This window comes from Serinus canaria, chromosome 1A (assembly GCF_022539315.1).
Source record: "Serinus canaria isolate serCan28SL12 chromosome 1A, serCan2020, whole genome shotgun sequence".
Taxonomy (NCBI): domain Eukaryota; kingdom Metazoa; phylum Chordata; class Aves; order Passeriformes; family Fringillidae; genus Serinus; species Serinus canaria.
Genome location: NC_066314.1, coordinates 63181782 through 63201285, shown reverse-complemented (window position 1 = coordinate 63201285; position 19504 = coordinate 63181782). Strand labels below are relative to the sequence as shown.

Here is a 19504-nt window from a genome sequence, read left to right as displayed (position 1 = left end):
TCCATGCAATGGAATGAATCATGGCTCTGTGGCTCCACAGCCACACACTCAAACAGGCCCCAGGATGGCAGAGCCTGAGGCTCCTCCACTGGGGCCTGTGTGGAGGAGGAGTTCTAAGCTGTGACTTGGAAACTTGTCCAGGAACCCCTTCTGCAGTCCAACCCTGCTGAAACAATCTGCTGTGACTTTTCCAGAAGGAGATTGTTCCCAAAGAGAAATGGAGGCACAGGAAGACTGGAAGGAGACAGAATCCAAGAATTTTTTAGGTTGGAAAAGACCCCTTAGATCATCCAGTCAAGCCATTAACCCAACACCACCCTTTCCACCAGACCAGAGGGGCCTGAACAAGAGGGACAAGCCCAGTGCAGGAATATCCCCAGAGACATACTGGAAGGAAGCCTAGATGGCTTTGGGTGGATTTAGGCATTTCTACACTATGGCCCATCCCTTACAGGGATTGTAACAAGCAGTTTTTCTTTCTTTTACTTTTCTCCCTACAGACAGAGAGTGTAAGGACTCTTGTAGATTCCAGTAAAGGAGTTCCCCAAAGCAGAACATGAAAACTGAAATAAAATAGAACAAATGCATTAAACCCAAGCCACTAAATAATACGGAACATTTATTTTTTTTTCTACTCTATGAACTGGTCTAAAATATGTACCTATTTATTGCTTCAAAAGAGTGAAAGATCTTCCTTCTTCTGGGGAAACATAGCACCCCACGGTGCATCCATTCCTTTTCAAAGTAATGAAACTCTCTTGGCAAATGTATTTGTGGGGTTGGACCACCAGGCTTGGCAAGCTCATGCTCCTTGACTTCTCTGTTGAAAGCATCACGGGTGGAGTCTTTGGTGAGGTTGGGCTGGGATAATGTGATTATTTTCAGCTGTCCTGGAACTGTTGGTAATGGTGTAGATGTTGCTTCTGGGGTACTTCCACATGCAACAAATTTCTAGCATTCCTCTTCTGAAGTTTGCATCATAGATGTAGAAGAGGATTGGTTTAGAGGCTGAGGAACTGAAAGAAATCCAGGTGACGGCCAGAAAAAGCAAGGAGCTCTTTCTGTAGTCTGTTTCCTGTGGGTGCCACAACTGTACCATGAAGAAAGGCAGCCAGGACAGAAGAAAATTCAAGACAAAGATGAAAAACACCTTGGAAGTTTTCACTTTTCTTCTTGAGACAAGATTCATTGTCCTCCTTTCAGCTGTGTCCTCAGTGCCACTTCTCCAAAAGTAGGTGAAGAGTTTCTGGTAGTAGCGGATAATGAGGAGTGATGGGATCAAAAGCAAGAGCTCTGAGAGATGGAAGACACCATAGGTGGTTCCTAGGTCAGAACTGGGGAGGAAGAAGTTGCAGTGGTGGTCACTGCTGGAGCCATAGAGAAAACAGGCTGGTGACGCAAACAGAGCACCACAGAGCCAAGAGACCAGAGTCATTCTCTTGGCTTCCTCCCTGGAAACTCGGAAATTCAGGGGATGGATGAGAGCGTAGCATCGAGCCACGCTGATGGCGAGGAGAACATCGATCTGGACCCCAGGTGTGAGGTACTGGATGTACCTGACCAGCCGGCACACCCTGCTGCCCAGCACCCACCGCCCGGAGCTCAGCTGCAGCAGCAGGAAGGGCGCGCTCCCCACGCTGCTCACCAGGTCTGCACAGGCCATGGACACCACAAAGTAGTTGGGGGTGGACTGTGTCCTCCTGCTCCTGTGGATCACTAAGCAAACGAGGAAGTTTCCCAAGACAGAGATCAGCCACAGCACTCCCCAAACCATGCTGGCAGCTGCGATTTCCCCCGGTCTCAGCCCATACTCTACCAGAGAGTTGTTCCTGCTGGGGCCGGCACCTGGGGCTGGAAGTTCTGCCATCTCGTAGCCAGCAGGAGGGGAGGAGGCTTTGGGGCTGCTCATGTTCTGCAGCAGGAACAAGGTAAAGAGAAGAACAGGACCACTGCTGTTATCCATGCTGCGACAAAACTCGGCTACGTCTTTTGCTCAGGCTGCAGACAGAGAGGAGAGAAAAGGTTTTGTTGAACAACTCTGTTTGAAAAGCCCAAAGTAATCAATAAAAGATAACTCTAAGTAATCTCCATACTTCTTAGAGCAGTAGATTTCAGAGAAAAGGGTCAGAAATATATGGAGACACAATGTGTCATGGAGAGAACATTAGGTTTCATGCAGATTTTTAGGAATGGCCCAAGTATTTAAGATAGGCATTTCTGTCTACAGAAAGATGAGTGTCCCATTCACAGCTGGAGACTGAGGTGCTTACCAGTGCAGGTAAGCTACAAACTGAGTGAGCAGAACATGCCCCACCGATCCCAAAATGAGCTGTACTTCTACTTCCTGATGTCCATGAAAGTGTCGGAAAAGCAGACCAAGAGGGTCCCTGCATCCTTGACTTGACCTTGAGCTTTGAAGCAAAAGGAAAATACTGAGAGAGGAGATCAGTGTCCTCAGACAGATGAGATGAGAGGTTGGGGGGGGATGAGGGAGCTTTTTGAGTGCCAGCAGTGGAGCCTCAGCTTGACTTGTCAGCACTGTCAATACATGTGGCTGCAGTCAGCTGCTGAGCATCTCTGTGCTCTGGAGAAAATCCAGGGAGATGGGGAATGTCCTTACCTTGGTCAGAGGCCTTCCACCCAGGCTGCAGCAAGGCTGATCCTTCACAGCAGGACCAGCCCAAAGGTTCTGCAGGTCTGTGGGTGACCCAAGGGACAACTGAAGGACTGCCAGAAGCAACCGACACCAACAGTCAACCAAGAACCTCTGCCCCGGATTTTGTAACAGAGCCCTGCAATCTGAGAATCACTGTGGCCCAGGTGCAGCACCCAGCACCAGGCCTTGCTGACCCTCACACCGTGCAGCCTGTCCCACCCTCCTGCAGATCAACAACGCTGGCACAAATCGGTGTCACCTGTTGGCTGCCCAGTGGGGCACTCAGCACCCTCAGCCATAGTCATTGCTAACAGTATCAGACACAACTGGCCTTGCCCAGCTCTGGAAGGACAGTCACCTTTGGGTGACATGTTTTCCATGATAATAACATATTCCTTGCTAAGCATATGAGCGGCCAAACCCTGTTCCCCTCCAGTGCTCAGTAACTGGGGTTTTATGAACTGCTTCAGACTTTCAGAACTTCAGAACCTTAACACTCATTGTCTTGCCTGCCACCCCACACTCAAGCCCTTCAGGAAACAGAGTTTTCAATTCCATACTGCTTTTATTGCCCCTCCTCCTCCTGCTGATTTATCCCAAGGCAGGAAGATGCCAAATTCCTCTTCCTAAGCATCTCTGAAATCAAATGCAGTGGAAGGTTGGAAAAGGCCTGCTAGCCAAATGGGAGAGGCCCTCTGTTAAAAATTCCTCTACAAATCAGCACGAACTTTTGCTGTAAGAGAGCACTGAAATTCCTGGGGTCTTGGAGGCACTAACACTGACACTGCAGGTCAGTGCTGGCCATGGTGTCAACAGCAGAGCAAAGAGCTCATCGGCTCAGACAGCCGTGGATCTCCTCCCATTAAAACCAGCAGGTGGTGAATGTATGGGAATGTGTTGCTTTCCAAATTTTGTAAAATATTACTAAATATAAATGTCTCCTCTGGAATGTGGCCATCGAGAAAAGATGTTGGACTCTGGGTTGGTTGTGCTGCAGCAGAGAGGAAAATTCAATTACTAGTTTATCACTGAAAAAATCCAGTTTGAAAGCAGGAAAGAGAAGCAAATGGAGCAGGAAGTCAATTTTCCAGTATGGAAAAACATTCAGAGGCATTCGATTCTCCTTTTTTTTGATTCCACATGACGTTTGTCAATGTTTTGATTTTCTAGATATAAACAAATCACATAGTCCTTTCTGTTTACATGTTTTTCTTAGATTTTTTTTCTCTCCCCTTACATTTCCTGTCTTTCAGGATGATATACTGGTATATTTCACACAAAATAAATACAGCATGGCTAAAATTGTGAATATATTTTTCAACCAGACTTGGAAATCTGGGAAGTTTACTGGGACCACCTGTGCTACCAACAGTTTTGTTTCCCTATCAAGATTTATTTTGTGGCTAAAACATTAGGAGAGCTGAAAGGAGCTTTAACTTGAAAAGGAGGTTCCATGCTGTGTTCCAGAGCAAACTCTCAATGTGCCTGCTGGTATTTCACTTCATTCTTATTGAGTTCTAAGGCTCCAGCTCTGACCAGTATCCATGTCTTTAATACAGGACTTTCCAGGCAGCTATTTAGATTACTTTTAATTTGAAGCTCTTTCACTATGAAATGTGAGTCAAAACCTTGAGTCCCTTTTGCAAAGTATTTGCTAGAAAAGTCACAGCCCATTGTCATTCAGATGAGGTGTTCAGCCTGTCTCAGATGTAGCCCAGCACATCTGGGCACACCTGACCCAGCACAATTCAATTTGTCCTGCACCAAAAAAAGGAGGCTTGAAGGATCTTGTGGGAAGAGGTGAATGTGAAAGACAGGAAGCTCTGGTTGAACAGCAAGATTATTGCCATCAAGCTTTTAGCAGAAGGTTTTGATTATTTGTTTTAATAAATACACAGAACTGTGTTTTATGCTAGCAAATTTTACTGGCTATTGTATTTCAATTTACAGCTACACTGAGTTAATTTTTGTTTCATTCGTTGCTGTCTAGGTCTCCTGTTCTGAACTGCATTGTATGGCTGTTTTCACCAGTCCTCCTTCCCTTCTGTTATGTGGGGGAAAAGTAAATCCCCAAAAATAAATTGAAGGAGACTGAGGGGAGAAGTTCTGTTTTAACTTATGAGGGGAAAAAACTTGACTTGGAGGAGACTGAGGAGACCCCTCATGGAGAGGAGCAGCTCCGATCTCTGCTCTCTGTGACCAGGAACAGGGCTTGGGGAATGGCCTGAAGTTGTGTCAGATGAGGTTTAGGTTGGATATCAGAAAAGGTTCTTCCCCCAGAGGGTGTGGGGCCCTGCCCAGGCTCCCCAGGGAATGGTCACGGCCCCAGGGCTGCAGAGCTCCGGGAGCGTTTGGACACCGCTCTCAGGGATGCACAGGGTGGGATTGTTGGGGAGTCTGTGTAGGGATTGTTGGCCCTGCCCAGACACTTTTCCCACCCGGGATACTCCCAGCTCAGGGCTCCACAGCAACGCTCAGGCACACCGCCCGGAACGCCTGCGGATCCTCCCGGGGCAGAGCGGCCCCATGGGGCTCCGTGAGGGCGGCGCTGCCGCGTTCGCCCGTGCGGGGCCGGGCCCGAGCCGGCCGCCGTCGCGCCGGGCGGGGCTGCGGGAGGAGCGCGGCGGGGCCGGAATGGCGGCGCGGGCCGGGCGGTGCTGCCGGGCCGGGCTGAGCTGCGGGGCTCTGCTGGCCCAGGCTGTGCTGTCCCGGGCCGCCGGCGGGGCCCCAGCCACGCCTCGATGGGGACGCGCCGCTTTTTCCTCGGCGCCCGCGGTGAGCGGTAGGGAAGGGCCGCAGCCTCGGGAAGGTGAGCGCGGGGTGCCCGGGGCGGTCGGGCTGCACCGCCGGCATGGCGGGACGCACGGCGGGCAGGGCTGCAGCGGAGCTGTGCCTGTGTTAGGTTCTTCCCAAGGGGAATTTCATTGCTGTGTGTACTCCTGGGAAGCCTTTGGTGTCGTGCCTGGCCAGTGCCAATGGGAGCGGTGGGTCTGGGTTTTCCCGGCCTTTTCCCTGTGGGCATCTGGAGCACGCCAGGTCGCTGAAAGCGCTTCCGAGTGATGGCCGGTGGCGCTGTATTAGCTGAAGGTGTCCTGTCCTGGCCCGAAATTACAGTAACAGAAATGGTAAAGTTGTTGTGACGTGTGAAAGCACCACAACACAGGTGGGATAAAAGAATACTGAATGTTATCTTTTGGAGCGCCCTGAACGGATGTACCGTTCGGTTTAAGATTTTAATAGCAAGAAAAGGATTAAGAGACATAAAGTTCTCAGATAAAGGAAACAAATAACATATGAAGTCCGCAAGTTTTTACGGGGTAGGGTTGTAAGACATATGAATTATATAAAAAAGAACCCAAACATTCCTTCTCAAATCTCAGTCATTGCTTTATGCTAAATATGTACAATCGATGAAACCTGAATTCAAACCAGATTCTTGAAAATAAATGTCATCAGGTTCACCTTTGTATGTCTGAGGCTACATTATATTCTGGTGTGTTTTTTGGACAGTGGGGTTTGGAAGTGTTTTGGAATTTGAAGAGGAAAGGAAGACAGACAGGCATGCAAAGATCAGTGTTTCTTTTGAAAATCCAGTGGTATTTGGTGATTTAATGCATCCCTAGGGATCCATCACTACAGCTCCAGGTGAAATCAGTGAGCTATAAAGTAGAGCCAGGAGAAGCCCAAACCTGAAATGGATTAAACTCCTTCACTTCCTGTTCCACTTTCTCTGGAACTGCGCAGTGAGCTGGATCAACCCCCCGTTCTAGAAAAGAAACAATCCAATGTCTGAAGTGTTTATGCAGGGGTTAGTTGTGCTGCAGAGTGACACAGAAGAGGGTGTGAAGCTGTGCTGTCAGAAGGAAAGGATGGAGCTATGGCACTCTCCTTTTGGAAACAGGAACTCCTAAGTTTATCCATCTTGTGTTGCTGGTGGAGAGTGATCTGTGACTGCTGTGTGGGAAAGAGGAAAGGGAGCATAGGAATGAGGGCAAAAGCGTCCTTCATTTTTGTCCTCCAAGTTCTTTTTTTATCTTATTTTTTACAAAATTAATTGGGTATCTGATCTTCCTCTTCTTCCATGTAAAGATTAGGGAGATTACTGGATATTGTCACAAAAACAAAAAAAAAAAAAAACATACACAATTATGCTACATTTTTTGCTCCCAGTATAAGAAAAAATTATTTTAAAAATATAGTTTTTTTAATCTCTTCTGCTTTTCCTTCTTTCAGGCTCAGAAAGGAGAAGAGGCAGGACACCACAGTTTGCAAGATCAGTAAGTACTGAAATTTACAGGTAGCTCAGGTGTTTGGGAAAGTTTTCAAAGCTGTTTGTTTTGTCAGTTTGCCCAGCAGCCCCTTCTGCAGTCAAATCCTGGTGAAACAATTCCCTGGGACCATTCCAGGCCAGCGCCTGCCTTCTGTAATCTTTCCAGTCTATGTTATCAAAAATATAACACTAAGCTGATGGTTAACTTGCTCTGACACCATGTAGTGCAGGTCTGAAAAGTAACTTAAAGTGGCATTTCCAGTAACCCAGACATGTCACTGTTGTTTTCAGACTGAGTTTACAGGATTTGTGGTGCTTGTTTTCTGGCATAGAGCTTTTCTGTTTCTAAGAGCATTTGACTGAAATGCTGGTGAGTTTTTGGAAGGTATAAGCTATTTCTGCAGTGTACTGATGCATTGTCCCTACACTGGAATTTCTACGGCAAGAAATTTCAGCATTATTAATTATGAGCTGCTCCAAACCTACAGAATTCCAGAATTTTAGAACTCATTGTCTTGTTCTCCACCGCATGATCAGGCCCTTTAGGAAATAGAGTTTTCAACTCTATACTGGTTTGATTCCCCCTCCTGATTTATCCCAAGGCAGGAAGATGGCAAGTTCTTCTTCCTAAGCATCTCTGCCATCAAATGCAGTGGAAAATTAGAAAAGGCCTGGCAGCTAAGATGGGAAGGGCTCTCTGCTAAAAATTCCTCTACAAATCAGCACTAACTTTGGCTGTAAAGGTGTCTTGAAATGTCCAGCTATGGGAATTGGTTCTTGAAATCATTGTTTGATGTGTTGATTTTGCTTTGTCTTATATCCTCTGTATCTCCTGTCCCACCTGTCCCCTTTTCCCTTGGTCAGGCTGCACCCCCCAGGACAGAGAGGATGGCTGTGGATCAGGACTGGAGTAGTGTGTACCCAACAGCAGCTGCCTTCAAACCTGCCTCTGTGCCTCTCCCAATCCGAATGGGTTACCCAGTGAAGAGAGGAGTGCCTCCACCAAAGGAAGGCAACCTAGAGCTTATCAAGGTAAAACATGTGCCATGGCTGGGGGGTCACTTTTAAAGTCACTGCCCACTAAGGCTGCTCTGCTTTGATTGGAATATTTGTCTTGGAGACTGCTTTCTGCTATTAAGTCACATAATTCTCTCAAGTTTCTAAGTGGTAACAAATATAAAGTTAATTAACAACTGGATGATATCAGGTGACTTTTTAGGGTGATCATGACTTTTGTCACAGAGTTAAGTCTTTCCCTAAACCAGACTTGAGAAGAGTCTGGTTAAATAAATATTTCCTTAAGCATGTTATACTGCCTTAGCAAATGTGAGAAGTGTAATCAGATTTTAGTAATGCCCATTTACTTCTGATCAGACAAAAAGCTATTATTTTGGTAACTCTTAATGTGTCTGTTTCAGATCCCCAATTTTTTGCATCTTACTCCTCCTGCAATTAAAAAGCACTGTGCAGCTCTTAAAGGTGAGAGAGGGGGGTTGCAGTATTTTTTGTTTGTTTGTTTAGTTGATTGTTTTTTTCTTTCTAAACCATCTCTGGAAGTTTTCAGACAAAGAAAGAGGTAACTGTGTGTGATGGAGGTGAGGCATGGTACACTTGTGGAGCTGCTTATTCATCTGGCTGTGGCTGGTACTGTCTGCTTTCCTGCTCCTGCCAGGAGTCATCCAGGTGGTAGCAGATATGTCTCAGGAGGTTGTCAGCACAAGAGTAAGACTGAAATGTTACTTTAGCACAAGACCTTGCTTGAACTGATGAGTTGGTGGTTCAGTGCTTTACAGAAGGTGAGTGATGAATACAACTCAGAGAACTCTGATTGAACAGGCTTCAGTCAGTAGCCATTATGGGCTGCATTTAATGACCAAAGAGCTATTAATATGAGACCCTCTGTGAGAGCAGGGTCTTCTGGGGAGATACAGCAAGAGACCAGGAGCATCCTTCCACCCAGCAAACCTGTGAGGGGAACCTGATGAACTCAGGCAAAGGAAGCCTGTTTTGTGATTAGGGTGGTGAGGCATGGGAAGAGCTTGCCCAGTGAAACTGTGGATACCCCATCCTGGAAGTGTTCAAGCTCAGGTTAGACAGGGCTTTGAGCAGCTGGATCTCGTAAAAAATCCCCCCCCATAGCAGGAGGGTCACTTCCAACCCAAACCCTTCTGTGATCCTGTCTGGCACTTGTGAGACTGCATCTGCAGTACTGTGTCCTGTTTTGGGGAAGCCAGGACAGAGAGAGAGATGACAATACAGGAGCAGAAATACTGCTGTTACCTAAATCAGTATGGTTTCTAAGACTAGCACTTTTTTTAAAAACATATATTGCAATACATTTGAAAGAAAAAAAAAAAAACAAGCTAAATATACCAGAGGTACAGGTATATAATATACAGATATTACTAGGAGTGTTTTTCTCTTTATTGTACAGATTTCTGCACTGAATGGCCGAGTGCTCTGGACAGTGATGAGAAATGTGAGCAGCATTTTCCCATTGAAGTTGAAACAGTAGATTATGTTTCTTCAGGGACTTCTATTCGGAATCCCAAAGCAAGAGTGGTGACCTTAAGAGTAAGTAGTACTTTTGGTAAACAGCCTTTGTTCCAAACCCCTAAATGCTTGGCATTCTTTTCCAAACATGCAAATGTGATCTTCTGTAAGGAAATGAGAGAAATGGAGGGAATTCAAAATCACACACGGGTACATCTGTGTGTTCCTGACCAAATCTGTCCATTCATAGTCACTGCCCTTGGGACTTGTAAGGCATTGTGGGGATGTGGGGGTACTGTGCAGGTATATATTGTTTGAATGCTCACATTATTCTTGCCTCATGTCAAGACTTCAGTGTGATACAATCCGAAGAAATTCTGCAAATTATGAACTGTTCCACACCTACAGATTTCCAGAATTTTAGAACTCATTGTCTTGTCCCCCACCACATGTTCAGGCCCTTAAGGAAATAGAGTTTGCAACTCTATACTGGTTTGATTCCCCCTCCTGATTTATCCCAAGGCAGGAAGATGGCAAGTTCTTCTTCCTAAGCATCTCTGCCATCAAATGCAGTGGAAGATTGGGAAAGGCCTGGCAGCTAAGATGGGAAAGGCTCTCTGCTAAAAATTCCTCTACAAATCAGCACTAAATCAGCTTTTTAAACCATCTCTGGAAATTTTACTATGCAGGTATAAATTGCATCCTGAATATGCATCCTGAATAGCTCTCCTTGATAGAAGATCTTCCTGTCTCAAGTACTTCTAGAGTTCAGACTTTGGATTAGCCAAGGAATTAAAGTTGTTTACTCCGTTTCTTGAAGGTTAAACTTTCTAACCTGAATTTGGATGACCATGCAAAGAAGAAGCTCATTAAGCTCGTGGGAGAGCGGTACTGTCAGGAGACAGATGTGCTCACAATTACAACAGACAGGTGAGCTGCCAGAAGGAAACAAAAATATTGTAGCAATGCCCATAGCTGAGAAAGGACTGGGTGTCTTCCAGTAATACCAGTTATTGTCTTGGTGAATTATTATAATTTAAGGCTAAAATGAGACTTAATTAACACTACTCCTGTTATTAACTGTTAAAAACACATTTTAAAACAGTTCAGACTTAATGTATGTTGGATCCCACTTTGGCACAGAAGGCAAAGAAGTCTCTCATGTCCCCAGAAGATTTGTAAATCCTTGGATATTGTATATTTTCCTGCTGCCTCACAGCTGCCCTTTCTCCTCTGTTGTTATTACTCAGGCCTCCATGATATTATTCTTGGTCGTGTGTAACTGAGAAGTACACAGGAATCAACCACTCATTTCCTAAGATTCCCTGTATTACACAGTAGAAAATTTGATGGTAGGTTTTAACCTTTTGTTCAGAAAAATGTTTCTGCATTTCCAGGTGTCCCTTGAGAAGACAGAACTATGATTATGGCATGCACCTGCTCACAGTTCTGTACCATGAATCCTGGGTAAGCAGTTGTGCATGGACTCTCTTAATGTGCTCTCTATCATATTTTAAAGTAAACGACCTTGCAGTTCTATTCTCTTCCAACTCACTTTTCTTCAGATTCAACCAAGAGAACATTTTGCAGGATTCCAGACTCCTGTCTGTTAATTAGAATATGTCTTTTCTTGGGCTCTCTCTGGGCTGCAGTAAACCATGGCTGTCATTTGGAAGTGTTTTTCTTCTTAAATGCTCTCTCACATACCTTTTCTCAAGCTGATTGCTTTTCTGAGCTCCCTCCTGCTCAGAAAAGGGACAGCCTTCCCACTTTCTGACTACAGATATTCCTTTCACAGGAACATCTTGTCTACTGTATTTTTGTGATTGTGGTGGTGCCCTTCAACAATTTTACAGGCATTTTTTACAGAAAACAAGTGAGCAGTCTGAACTGAAATTGTTGTTGGGAATCCATAGCAATGTTTCGGATGACTGAACTTTGTTCAAATGTCCCATGTCACTATCCCATTGTTTGAGACAGACAAAGCCTTCACCATCTCCATATGTCGCTTACAGAAGTTGTACCTTATCCACTGCTAAAACTCGTACTTACTGTTTTCAGTTCTTCTATAGTAGGAAATGTCTGTATTTAGCATTTTTTATGAATTGTTCTTGATTTTGATCACTGCAGTACTGATGTTAGGAAGAGCCTATAGAGAATGAGATACATTTCCCTTTCAGTGGCAGTTGCCTTGAAGGATAATTTTGTAATTATAGAGTGCGTCAAATTATATCAGTGGTGAAAGATTAACATTTGCTGTAGATTTCAAGTACACCTGGGTGTTTTTCTCCCCAACAGCATCACATTGCATTACAAATCTTAAATTAATGGCAGACTAGTTTCCAGTATTAAGCAATGACAAGAGAGCTAGACAGTGCTCACTTTAATAACTTCAGACAACCAGCATGGCTGTGCTGGCCTCTAGCTTTAATTAGTGCTGGCAGACAGGGTTATGCAATATTGATATGGGAGTGTTCAGTGTGTATTGAATATGCACAAGTCTCTTGCACTTTTATTACCTTTCATTCTCCACGTTAATATTTGATGAGTTTGTCAATCAGTTGTAAGTCTTTGATTCCCATGAAAAATTAATGGTTTCCTGAGACATGGGATTTTATTTTGTGTGACATGTTTTATTTTGTGCATGTTTTTTCCCCCCCGATCAGGGATAATGCCTTCTAATAACTTGCTGAAAGATAGTTTGGATCATTTTGTAGTAAACCATGAACAAACAGTGTGTGGTTTATTTGCATTTACATGAACTTTACTTTGGAGTGGGATAGAAAGGGCCTGGCCTTCCATTTGGGCAATAACATCAGTCCTGTTTGCAGAACTGATTGTAGGATTTGATGACTTTACCAGCAGAGTAGTGCCACACTGTTAATGCATGAGGCTGATGGAATTGAATCAAAAAATGAGGGCAGTGTTCCATTCTTGCTGAGTGAAGGAAAGCTGGATCCATGTAACTTCTGCCCTCAAGCCTGAAAACTTTGCCCAAGATCTCTTTAAATGTGGCAGAACTCCTATGATTTATGTTCATATCTGCATTACTGGATTTTGTCAGTTGGAAGCATGCATGGGGGAAATGTTGTTTGCAGATACACATCAGGAAATGGAATTTCAAGTATAATTATGTTTTAGTTGCCTTCGATGCATAATCCTTTTATTACAGTTACAAATGCAGTATCAGACCCATGAGTTACTTTAAAACAGTCTTAAAAATCTTCAAAACCTAAGAATGTTCATTTATTTTCTCATTCTAAAATACTTGGAGATGTTTTGCTTCCTGTTTACTAATTGTCTGGTTATTAATCAGATATTTTTATTAGCTTTCAGATATAAAAGCTTTATTAGCTTTTTTTAATCAGTGTTTTATTAGCTTTCAGATTATATTAATTAGCTGGCTGATTTGCTCCAATTAGTAAGAATTTAATTTCTCTTCTTTGGACTTCTTCTGTGATTCCTTTCAAATTATCTTCCAGGACTGTGCCTGGATTAATCAGTGAAAGAGTGAGCTATATTGATGGATTATTAATCAGTAGCTTAACCAGTTGTATTTTTGCTGCCTTCAAATGCTGGTACTGCTTGAATGCTGTAACATCACTCCAAACCTGGATGTGTGTTTATGGTACATGTGGTTTTTAAAGAGTTGGAGTTTGCTGCCCTCGGGTGGTTGAAAGGATCATGGATGGATTTCTTCACACAGCTTGGATTAATAGTTTATCACTCAAAAGTCCAGTTCTGTCAGGAGTTGAAAGCAGGAATGAGGAGCAAATGCAGCACAAAGTCAATTTTCCAGTAAGGAAAAACATTAGGAGTAATTCAATTTTTAGTGCTCCAATTCCATGGGGTATTTCAGCATACCCAGGATGAGTAGGAAGGATCTTGATTCAGCCTTGCTAAGCTGGGATCTTGAAAAATTACTACAAAGTTGTCCTGGATTTTCTATTCTCCACTACTTCTTACAGTAAGAAACAGAAAGCTGATGGTAGAAAAAAATGAAGAATGGGCAGATGGCATGGCACTGGAGGCTTAACTAAAATGTATCAACCCTGCAGCTGTACAGCTTGATTGAACTTCAGGGGAACTACTTTTGCATTTCTTTTTAGAGCTTTCAGTGGCAAGGCACTGGTGGGATGCAGTGTCTGTGTTTGCATGCTGAATGGGTATTTTTACATGACCACTGATGATAACTCTCAAATCCATCATACAGCTTTTCTTTAGGCTTCAGCCTCATTTTTTTCAACTACAATCATTTTAAGCCATTCCAAATAAGCATAATTTTTACCACTTCAGGTCGTACCAGTAATACTTGGTAACAGCAGAATTTTGCAGTTTCATAGTGGGAGTTAACCTTGTAATTCAGCTTAAAATATGTGGAAAGGATATGAGTCCACTGTTGAAATCTCAGCAGGTCTCTGGCTACTTAGGATTCCAAAGTTCATGGTAGGAACACTCAAGATGTTGTGACATGGAGGTTGTAGAGTTGCAGTGTTAGGTGGAGGAGGCACTCAAGTCTTGCTGAAGCTCCCTGGGCACCTTTAGTATCACTGAAGGTGTTCAGGGTGAGGCTCCTGACTTGGGGACCTTAGAACAATGAAGGGTGGTGTAACTGTGCCCTCCCTTCCTAGAACAGGCTTCTCTCTCAGTGTGGTTTAAATAATGCAAAGTGAGGCTGGTCTATAATATTGGAATATGTCCTTGGAATATATTTTGAACCATGGATTGCATTGCATGCTCACCAGAATCAGACAGCTGAGAGAGTCCTCATCAGTAATGGGAGCCAGAAAAGGTAAAGCTGAAGTGGTTTATCCATATTCTCTGAGTTCAAACATGTAAAATAAAAGGAAGGAGGTTTCCTGACAGGTAATGGTATTCTAGTAGAAGATGGTTACACTTTTTATGTACTTCTTGGAACCAAAAAGGACAAGCATTCCAGCAAAAGGCTGATTTAGGAATTGTCTTTGTAATATTTCTGACAGTAGTAAGCTTTTTGCAATACCTTGTGCTTAAGCTCCATGTTTCTTTTGCTGGAGGAAAAAGGCTCCTTTTTGATGCATAAATACAATTTTTGAGGCTGTTCAGTTTTCAGTCAGTGTTGGAGTGAAACAAAGTCTCATGGGGAATAGACAATAATAAACTGAACAGAAAATCATCAGACTTGGATTTTTAATATCACTGATATCTCTTGATGAGATCAAAATCTTATCTGGTCAGCCTTCCAAAAACAAAGTGCGGTAGATAAATACCTTACAAATGACCCTTTCAGAAACCTGGATTTTCCAGAAAATGCATGCAGCTACTCCAGTCTAGAGAAATTAGATATTGTCCTTAGTTCTGAAAGAGGCTGATGGCAACTTTTCTGAGTTAGTTACAGAGCCAGAGACTAAACTTCAGAGCATCATTAATTATGAGGGCATCATTAATTATGGGAGCATCTCTTATGTAGTATTAGTCTTTGGGGCAGAGTTCTGTTTCTGTTTCTCTGCTTATTCTCCTTTTGTATTACATGTTTGTACCTCACTGCAATTTTTATCCTCATAGTTTCTCTTGATTTTCCCTTGACCCTCTAGAGGTCCTACCTGTCCTGTGCCATTGCTGTGTCCTAGAAAATACAGTTCTGCTTATTCAAAAGAATGGATTTCAACTTACTCCACATCACCAAGCAATTACAGTTTTGTATCCAATCTCATATCATACAAATAGGTTTTGCCTTTCTACAAACTTCTGTTCATATTTCTAAGTTGTTAATTAAATAGTACAGATCAAAGTGTATTATATCCCAAGAGATAAGCACATAATTGTTTTGGCAACTCCTCTTAGGATTGAAGGTTCTCAGTAACTTGGAAAATGTTAGCATAGCTGTCATTTATTAGCTGAAAATCAAAGATCATTGTACCACACGGAGCATCTTTTATTTCAATGCAATACAAAGATATAGATGTATTTATTCCAGGCTATACAGAGTTTGAAATTTGACTTGGCATTTAAGGACCTTTGTTTCCCCTCAAAAATAATCCTTTTAAAATACCTGGTCTTTGCTAAACAGCATTAAATATTTAACTGTTGAAACCATTGACAAGAATATTAACCAACATGAGTCATGTTTTTAATTGCCCTCAAGATTTCTGTGTGCCACTAGAGAAATTTTAGTTCAAATGTTTTTCCCAAAAGGAAGATCAGGGAACTGAAAATTTTAAGCCTCTGTGTCACTGCAGCAGCAAAATTGTGCAAGTTACACAGGCAGAAAAAACCCCAAGCACATTGATTGTGAAATGCCTGCTTAAGAGATCCCAAATTCTTCCCTTTCTTCTGCACTTGAAGGTACCATATAAAGTGAAGCCTTTCATTAATGGCTTACATGTAAAAAGCAACTTCACTGTCCAAAGTCTATTTTAGCATTCATACTTATTCAGAATTCAGATTAAGCACTGTAAACTCTTGTTAATCTCCCAAAAGTGAGGCTTAAACTGTAGCATAAAAGATTTGCTTGGAAACAAATCCTTATTATGTTTATGGCATTAAAAAATAATTCTTTATCTTTGCATTAGGAAGTGAAAAAAAATAGCTTTTTATGCCTCTTTAGTCATAGGTTTAGATCTTTGACTTTATATGGAAAATTGTTTTCTGGTGAGGTTTTTTTTTTTTTGATTCTTATTGTAAGTTTTTTAGGAGGAAAAGTTTGAAAGTATCAGCTGAGTGCATCTTTAGCTAAGCTGGATAATACTGAGATTGTGTCTTATGTGTGGTAGAATAAGGAAACCATTTTTAGTGCATTCTTGTTTTTAACCTGGTTCACAAAGTGGGGATTCTAGAAAAATGTTACACAATATCACACTTGGATTCCACTTCTCACAGTTATATTCTCATTTTTAAGACTGCAGTTTTAAAACTGGTGAACAGTTTTTACATGTTCACTAACATGTTAAATCTACAGGGGACAAAAATAATTCAACTAATAAAATTTGAGTGATGAAGACCTAATTTTTGAAATTTATTTAATTGTCCTTATTAGTTTAATTCATAACACTTTAAACTGAGACTGCAACATGTCTGACATTTCCACTGTTCAGGCTTCATGGTGCTTGTCTTTCTAGAATATGTTTCCAAATGCCTGTATAATTCTACAGTCTTTCTCTTGCAGTAAATTGTAAAGATATCAAAAGTTCAATGGATACAGTTTGCAAAAACTAATAGATTTGGAAATCTTCCCCTACTGTCAAATCCCTTCCTGCCTTCCCCCTCACCTCCCACCACACAGTCAAGATTTTATTTTAAAATCCATGTTGACAATATCATTCTGCTAGGAAAGATTCCAAGAAAGAAATACTCAACAGTTGCTTTAAAATCTTGCTTTGTAATGCTCACAAGAGGTAGGGAAATTTTAATCTGTTTATCAGCATGCATCTCCAGAATCCTGTGATTTGCTGTATACAGAGAAGGATATTCCTGAAGAGACAAATGTAATACTGTCATTAGTCCCTGTTGTCTCTGCTATGACTTAGAGGTGTTTAAAAGCCTCACAGGGGTCTTTTGTTTGAACTTCAGACATGAGTTTGGTCCAGGGAGTGACCAGCAGTGATACCCATATTCCCTTACCCCTGAGAAACCCTATCCCTGTGAGAGGCTTCAGCTTGAAAATCCTGTTGGAGTTCAGGGAAAAAATGTCTTGGATAGCCACTCTGCAGATAGCCAGGGGATGTGTAAAGCAGGATGATGCTGTAAATTTAAAACTCTAAATATCCACGCTGGATTGCAGGGTTTGTCAAACAGACAAGGAACACTTCACTGTGCCCACTTGTTCCATTAATGTTTCAGCAGTGCAGGGCTACAGGATGTCCTTTTGTTCCTGTTTTTCCCCTCCAGAAACTGAGTGAGCTCCTTTTACTCCTGTGCTTTATTGTGTCCAGGGTTTAATGTCAAGTCATATGAACCTCTAAGCAGTGTGAATTGCTGCTTCTGACTAAATATTTGGACTCAGACTCAAAAGACAAGAGAGGCCATTTACCAGGTGCAGGACACAGCAGTTGGGAAAGTGTTTTAAATTCAGATAGAGGAATCCGAGCACACAAGAGTTGCGGGGTGAAAAAACATCTTGGGGCTTAATTAAAGGTTATTGAATACTGTGGTTTGACTGCAGCAGCCTTGAAGCTTAGTGGAAAGAATAACCTTTAAATAAACAAATGAAAAACAATACCAGCACACACACCCTCCTTCCCAGAAAAGAAAAAACAAACAAAACATACCCTGGACAAAAAAACACCAAAACCTTCCTCCACTGACTTGCAAGATGTTTTTTTGGTTCTGTATAGCACAGCTAAAACTTTACTGAAGAGCCCTTTTTGGCAAGTGATTTTAGAAAAGGCAAAATCAGTGTGATGTAAAGGCTTTACTGTAAGGTTTCTTTGAACATATTTCCAGAGAAATGCAAGTTTTATTTAGGCATGATTTTATAACAATTGCAAGAAAAACATGAATAGCAGAACTAAACCCAAAATACCTCAAATTGTGATTCATACATAGATGAGGTAATATAAAGTTATGACATATTGGTTACATCTGTAAAGTACTAAATAATATAAGTACTCAAACATATAGCCTGCAGTATAAAAATGCAAATGTATCACTGAAGCATCTGTATTTATTAAAGTACAATAAAAAACAGCAAGTTACAGCATTTGAAATATTCCTTAAAGATTCTTTGAAGGCCTTCTGGAGAGATATTGAAAGACAGAATTGATACAGAACAGGTGTATTTACAGGCACTGGGATGGTGTCTTCTGTCAGTACCCTACTTGTGATCCTGTCTAATTTTGCAGCACTGATTAGGTAATGATCAGCACCTTGTGGATAGAGATTCTCTTGAGCAATGTATTTTGCAGGAAGAGGAAATGGTTTTGTTGGTGGTGCTTTTCTTCATGAATCACATCATGGGTTACTTGTTAGGCACTGCCTCAGTTTCCCCCCACCAGCCAGTGTAGGCAGACCAGAACCCTGTGCTAAGGACATAATGCTGGGTGACTGCTTCCAGAACTGCAGTGTTGAGGGCTCTTTAAAATTACTACTTTTACAAGGTTTTTAGTTACTCCTTATGTACAGTCCATAAGCATTTTCTCTGACTCAGCCAATTGTATCTGCCAGGTACAGAAAGAACCTGATGAGTGGGAGAAAGGAGTTCATCCTGCTCATACAGGCTTGAGTTACAAGCCTTGCACTCTAGAGGAGGAAATACCTTCCACCATGAATGCAGTTTTTAAAGGGAATCGCTATGAGAGATCGATTTCTTCCAATTTTTGTTGCTTTGTTTCAGTCCTGGGTAGTTTTTAAGGTTGTGCATTTTCTTTCAGAAAACTGAGAAGTGGGAGAGCGAGAAGTCTGAGGAAGACATGGAAGAATATATCTGGGAAAACAGTCGCTCTCAGAAAAATGCCTTGGACACATTGCTTCGAATAAAAGCCTCAGAGAATGTCAGTAATGTCACTAAGGAGGAGCTGCTGGCATCTGAAGTGGTTAAGAATTACAGAAACTCAGTCATTGCACTTAAAAATGAAGGTGAAACAGAAAGTAACATGTCTCAGTACAAGGAATCTGTGAAGAAACTACTGAATATACAGGCATGAAAAGAGCAGATCTGCAGGTACACCTGATCATTACAGACATGTTCAACTACTTTGTTAGTATTTCTGATGATATGGATGTATAATTATTCAGAACTTGAGCCAAAAAGTTGCCTATGACTTAAGTCCTGTCCATGAATCTTTGAATAAAGTATGTTTGGATTCATACTGTCAACTTGAATGTTTTATTCTGTGTTTTGTTAGCATGATCAGTTCAGTCCTCTGCTTAATCACTTTCTGATTTCTCACACTTTTTTTGGCATTTAACCTAGAGCAACAATTTCAACAGTTCCATTAATTAAAAGTCTGAAAATTAGGAGCTCTAAATGCTTTTCAAATGCTTTCAGATTTTTGCCTATGTGTAAAATGAGGGTAATGTTACCTTAAGAGTCTGACTTGGAGAGGTGTTGAAGCACTTTGGACACTTGAGGTTCTCAGTTATTGTGAGGGCAAACAAATATGATATGG

General features: G+C 42.1%; 2 protein-coding genes across 2 annotated transcripts; one reads left to right on the top strand and one right to left on the bottom strand.

The window, feature by feature from the left end:
• Nucleotides 1-832: 832 nt before the first annotated feature.
• On the bottom strand, nt 833-1963 carry LOC103819715 (probable G-protein coupled receptor 19). The gene has a single exon (XM_009094256.4). It carries the CDS (start codon nt 1961-1963, stop codon nt 833-835), a length of 1131 nt encoding a protein of 376 aa, XP_009092504.3.
• Nucleotides 1964-5264: 3301 nt separating this feature from the next.
• On the top strand, nt 5265-19211 carry MRPS35 (mitochondrial ribosomal protein S35). The gene is made up of 8 exons (XM_009094202.4): nt 5265-5465; nt 6890-6933; nt 7791-7958; nt 8345-8405; nt 9361-9500; nt 10240-10349; nt 10817-10886; nt 18767-19211. Exons 1-8 carry the CDS (start codon nt 5291-5293, stop codon nt 19037-19039), a joined length of 1041 nt encoding a protein of 346 aa, XP_009092450.4. The 5' UTR covers nt 5265-5290; the 3' UTR covers nt 19040-19211.
• The last annotated feature ends 293 nt before the right edge of the window (nt 19212-19504 follow it).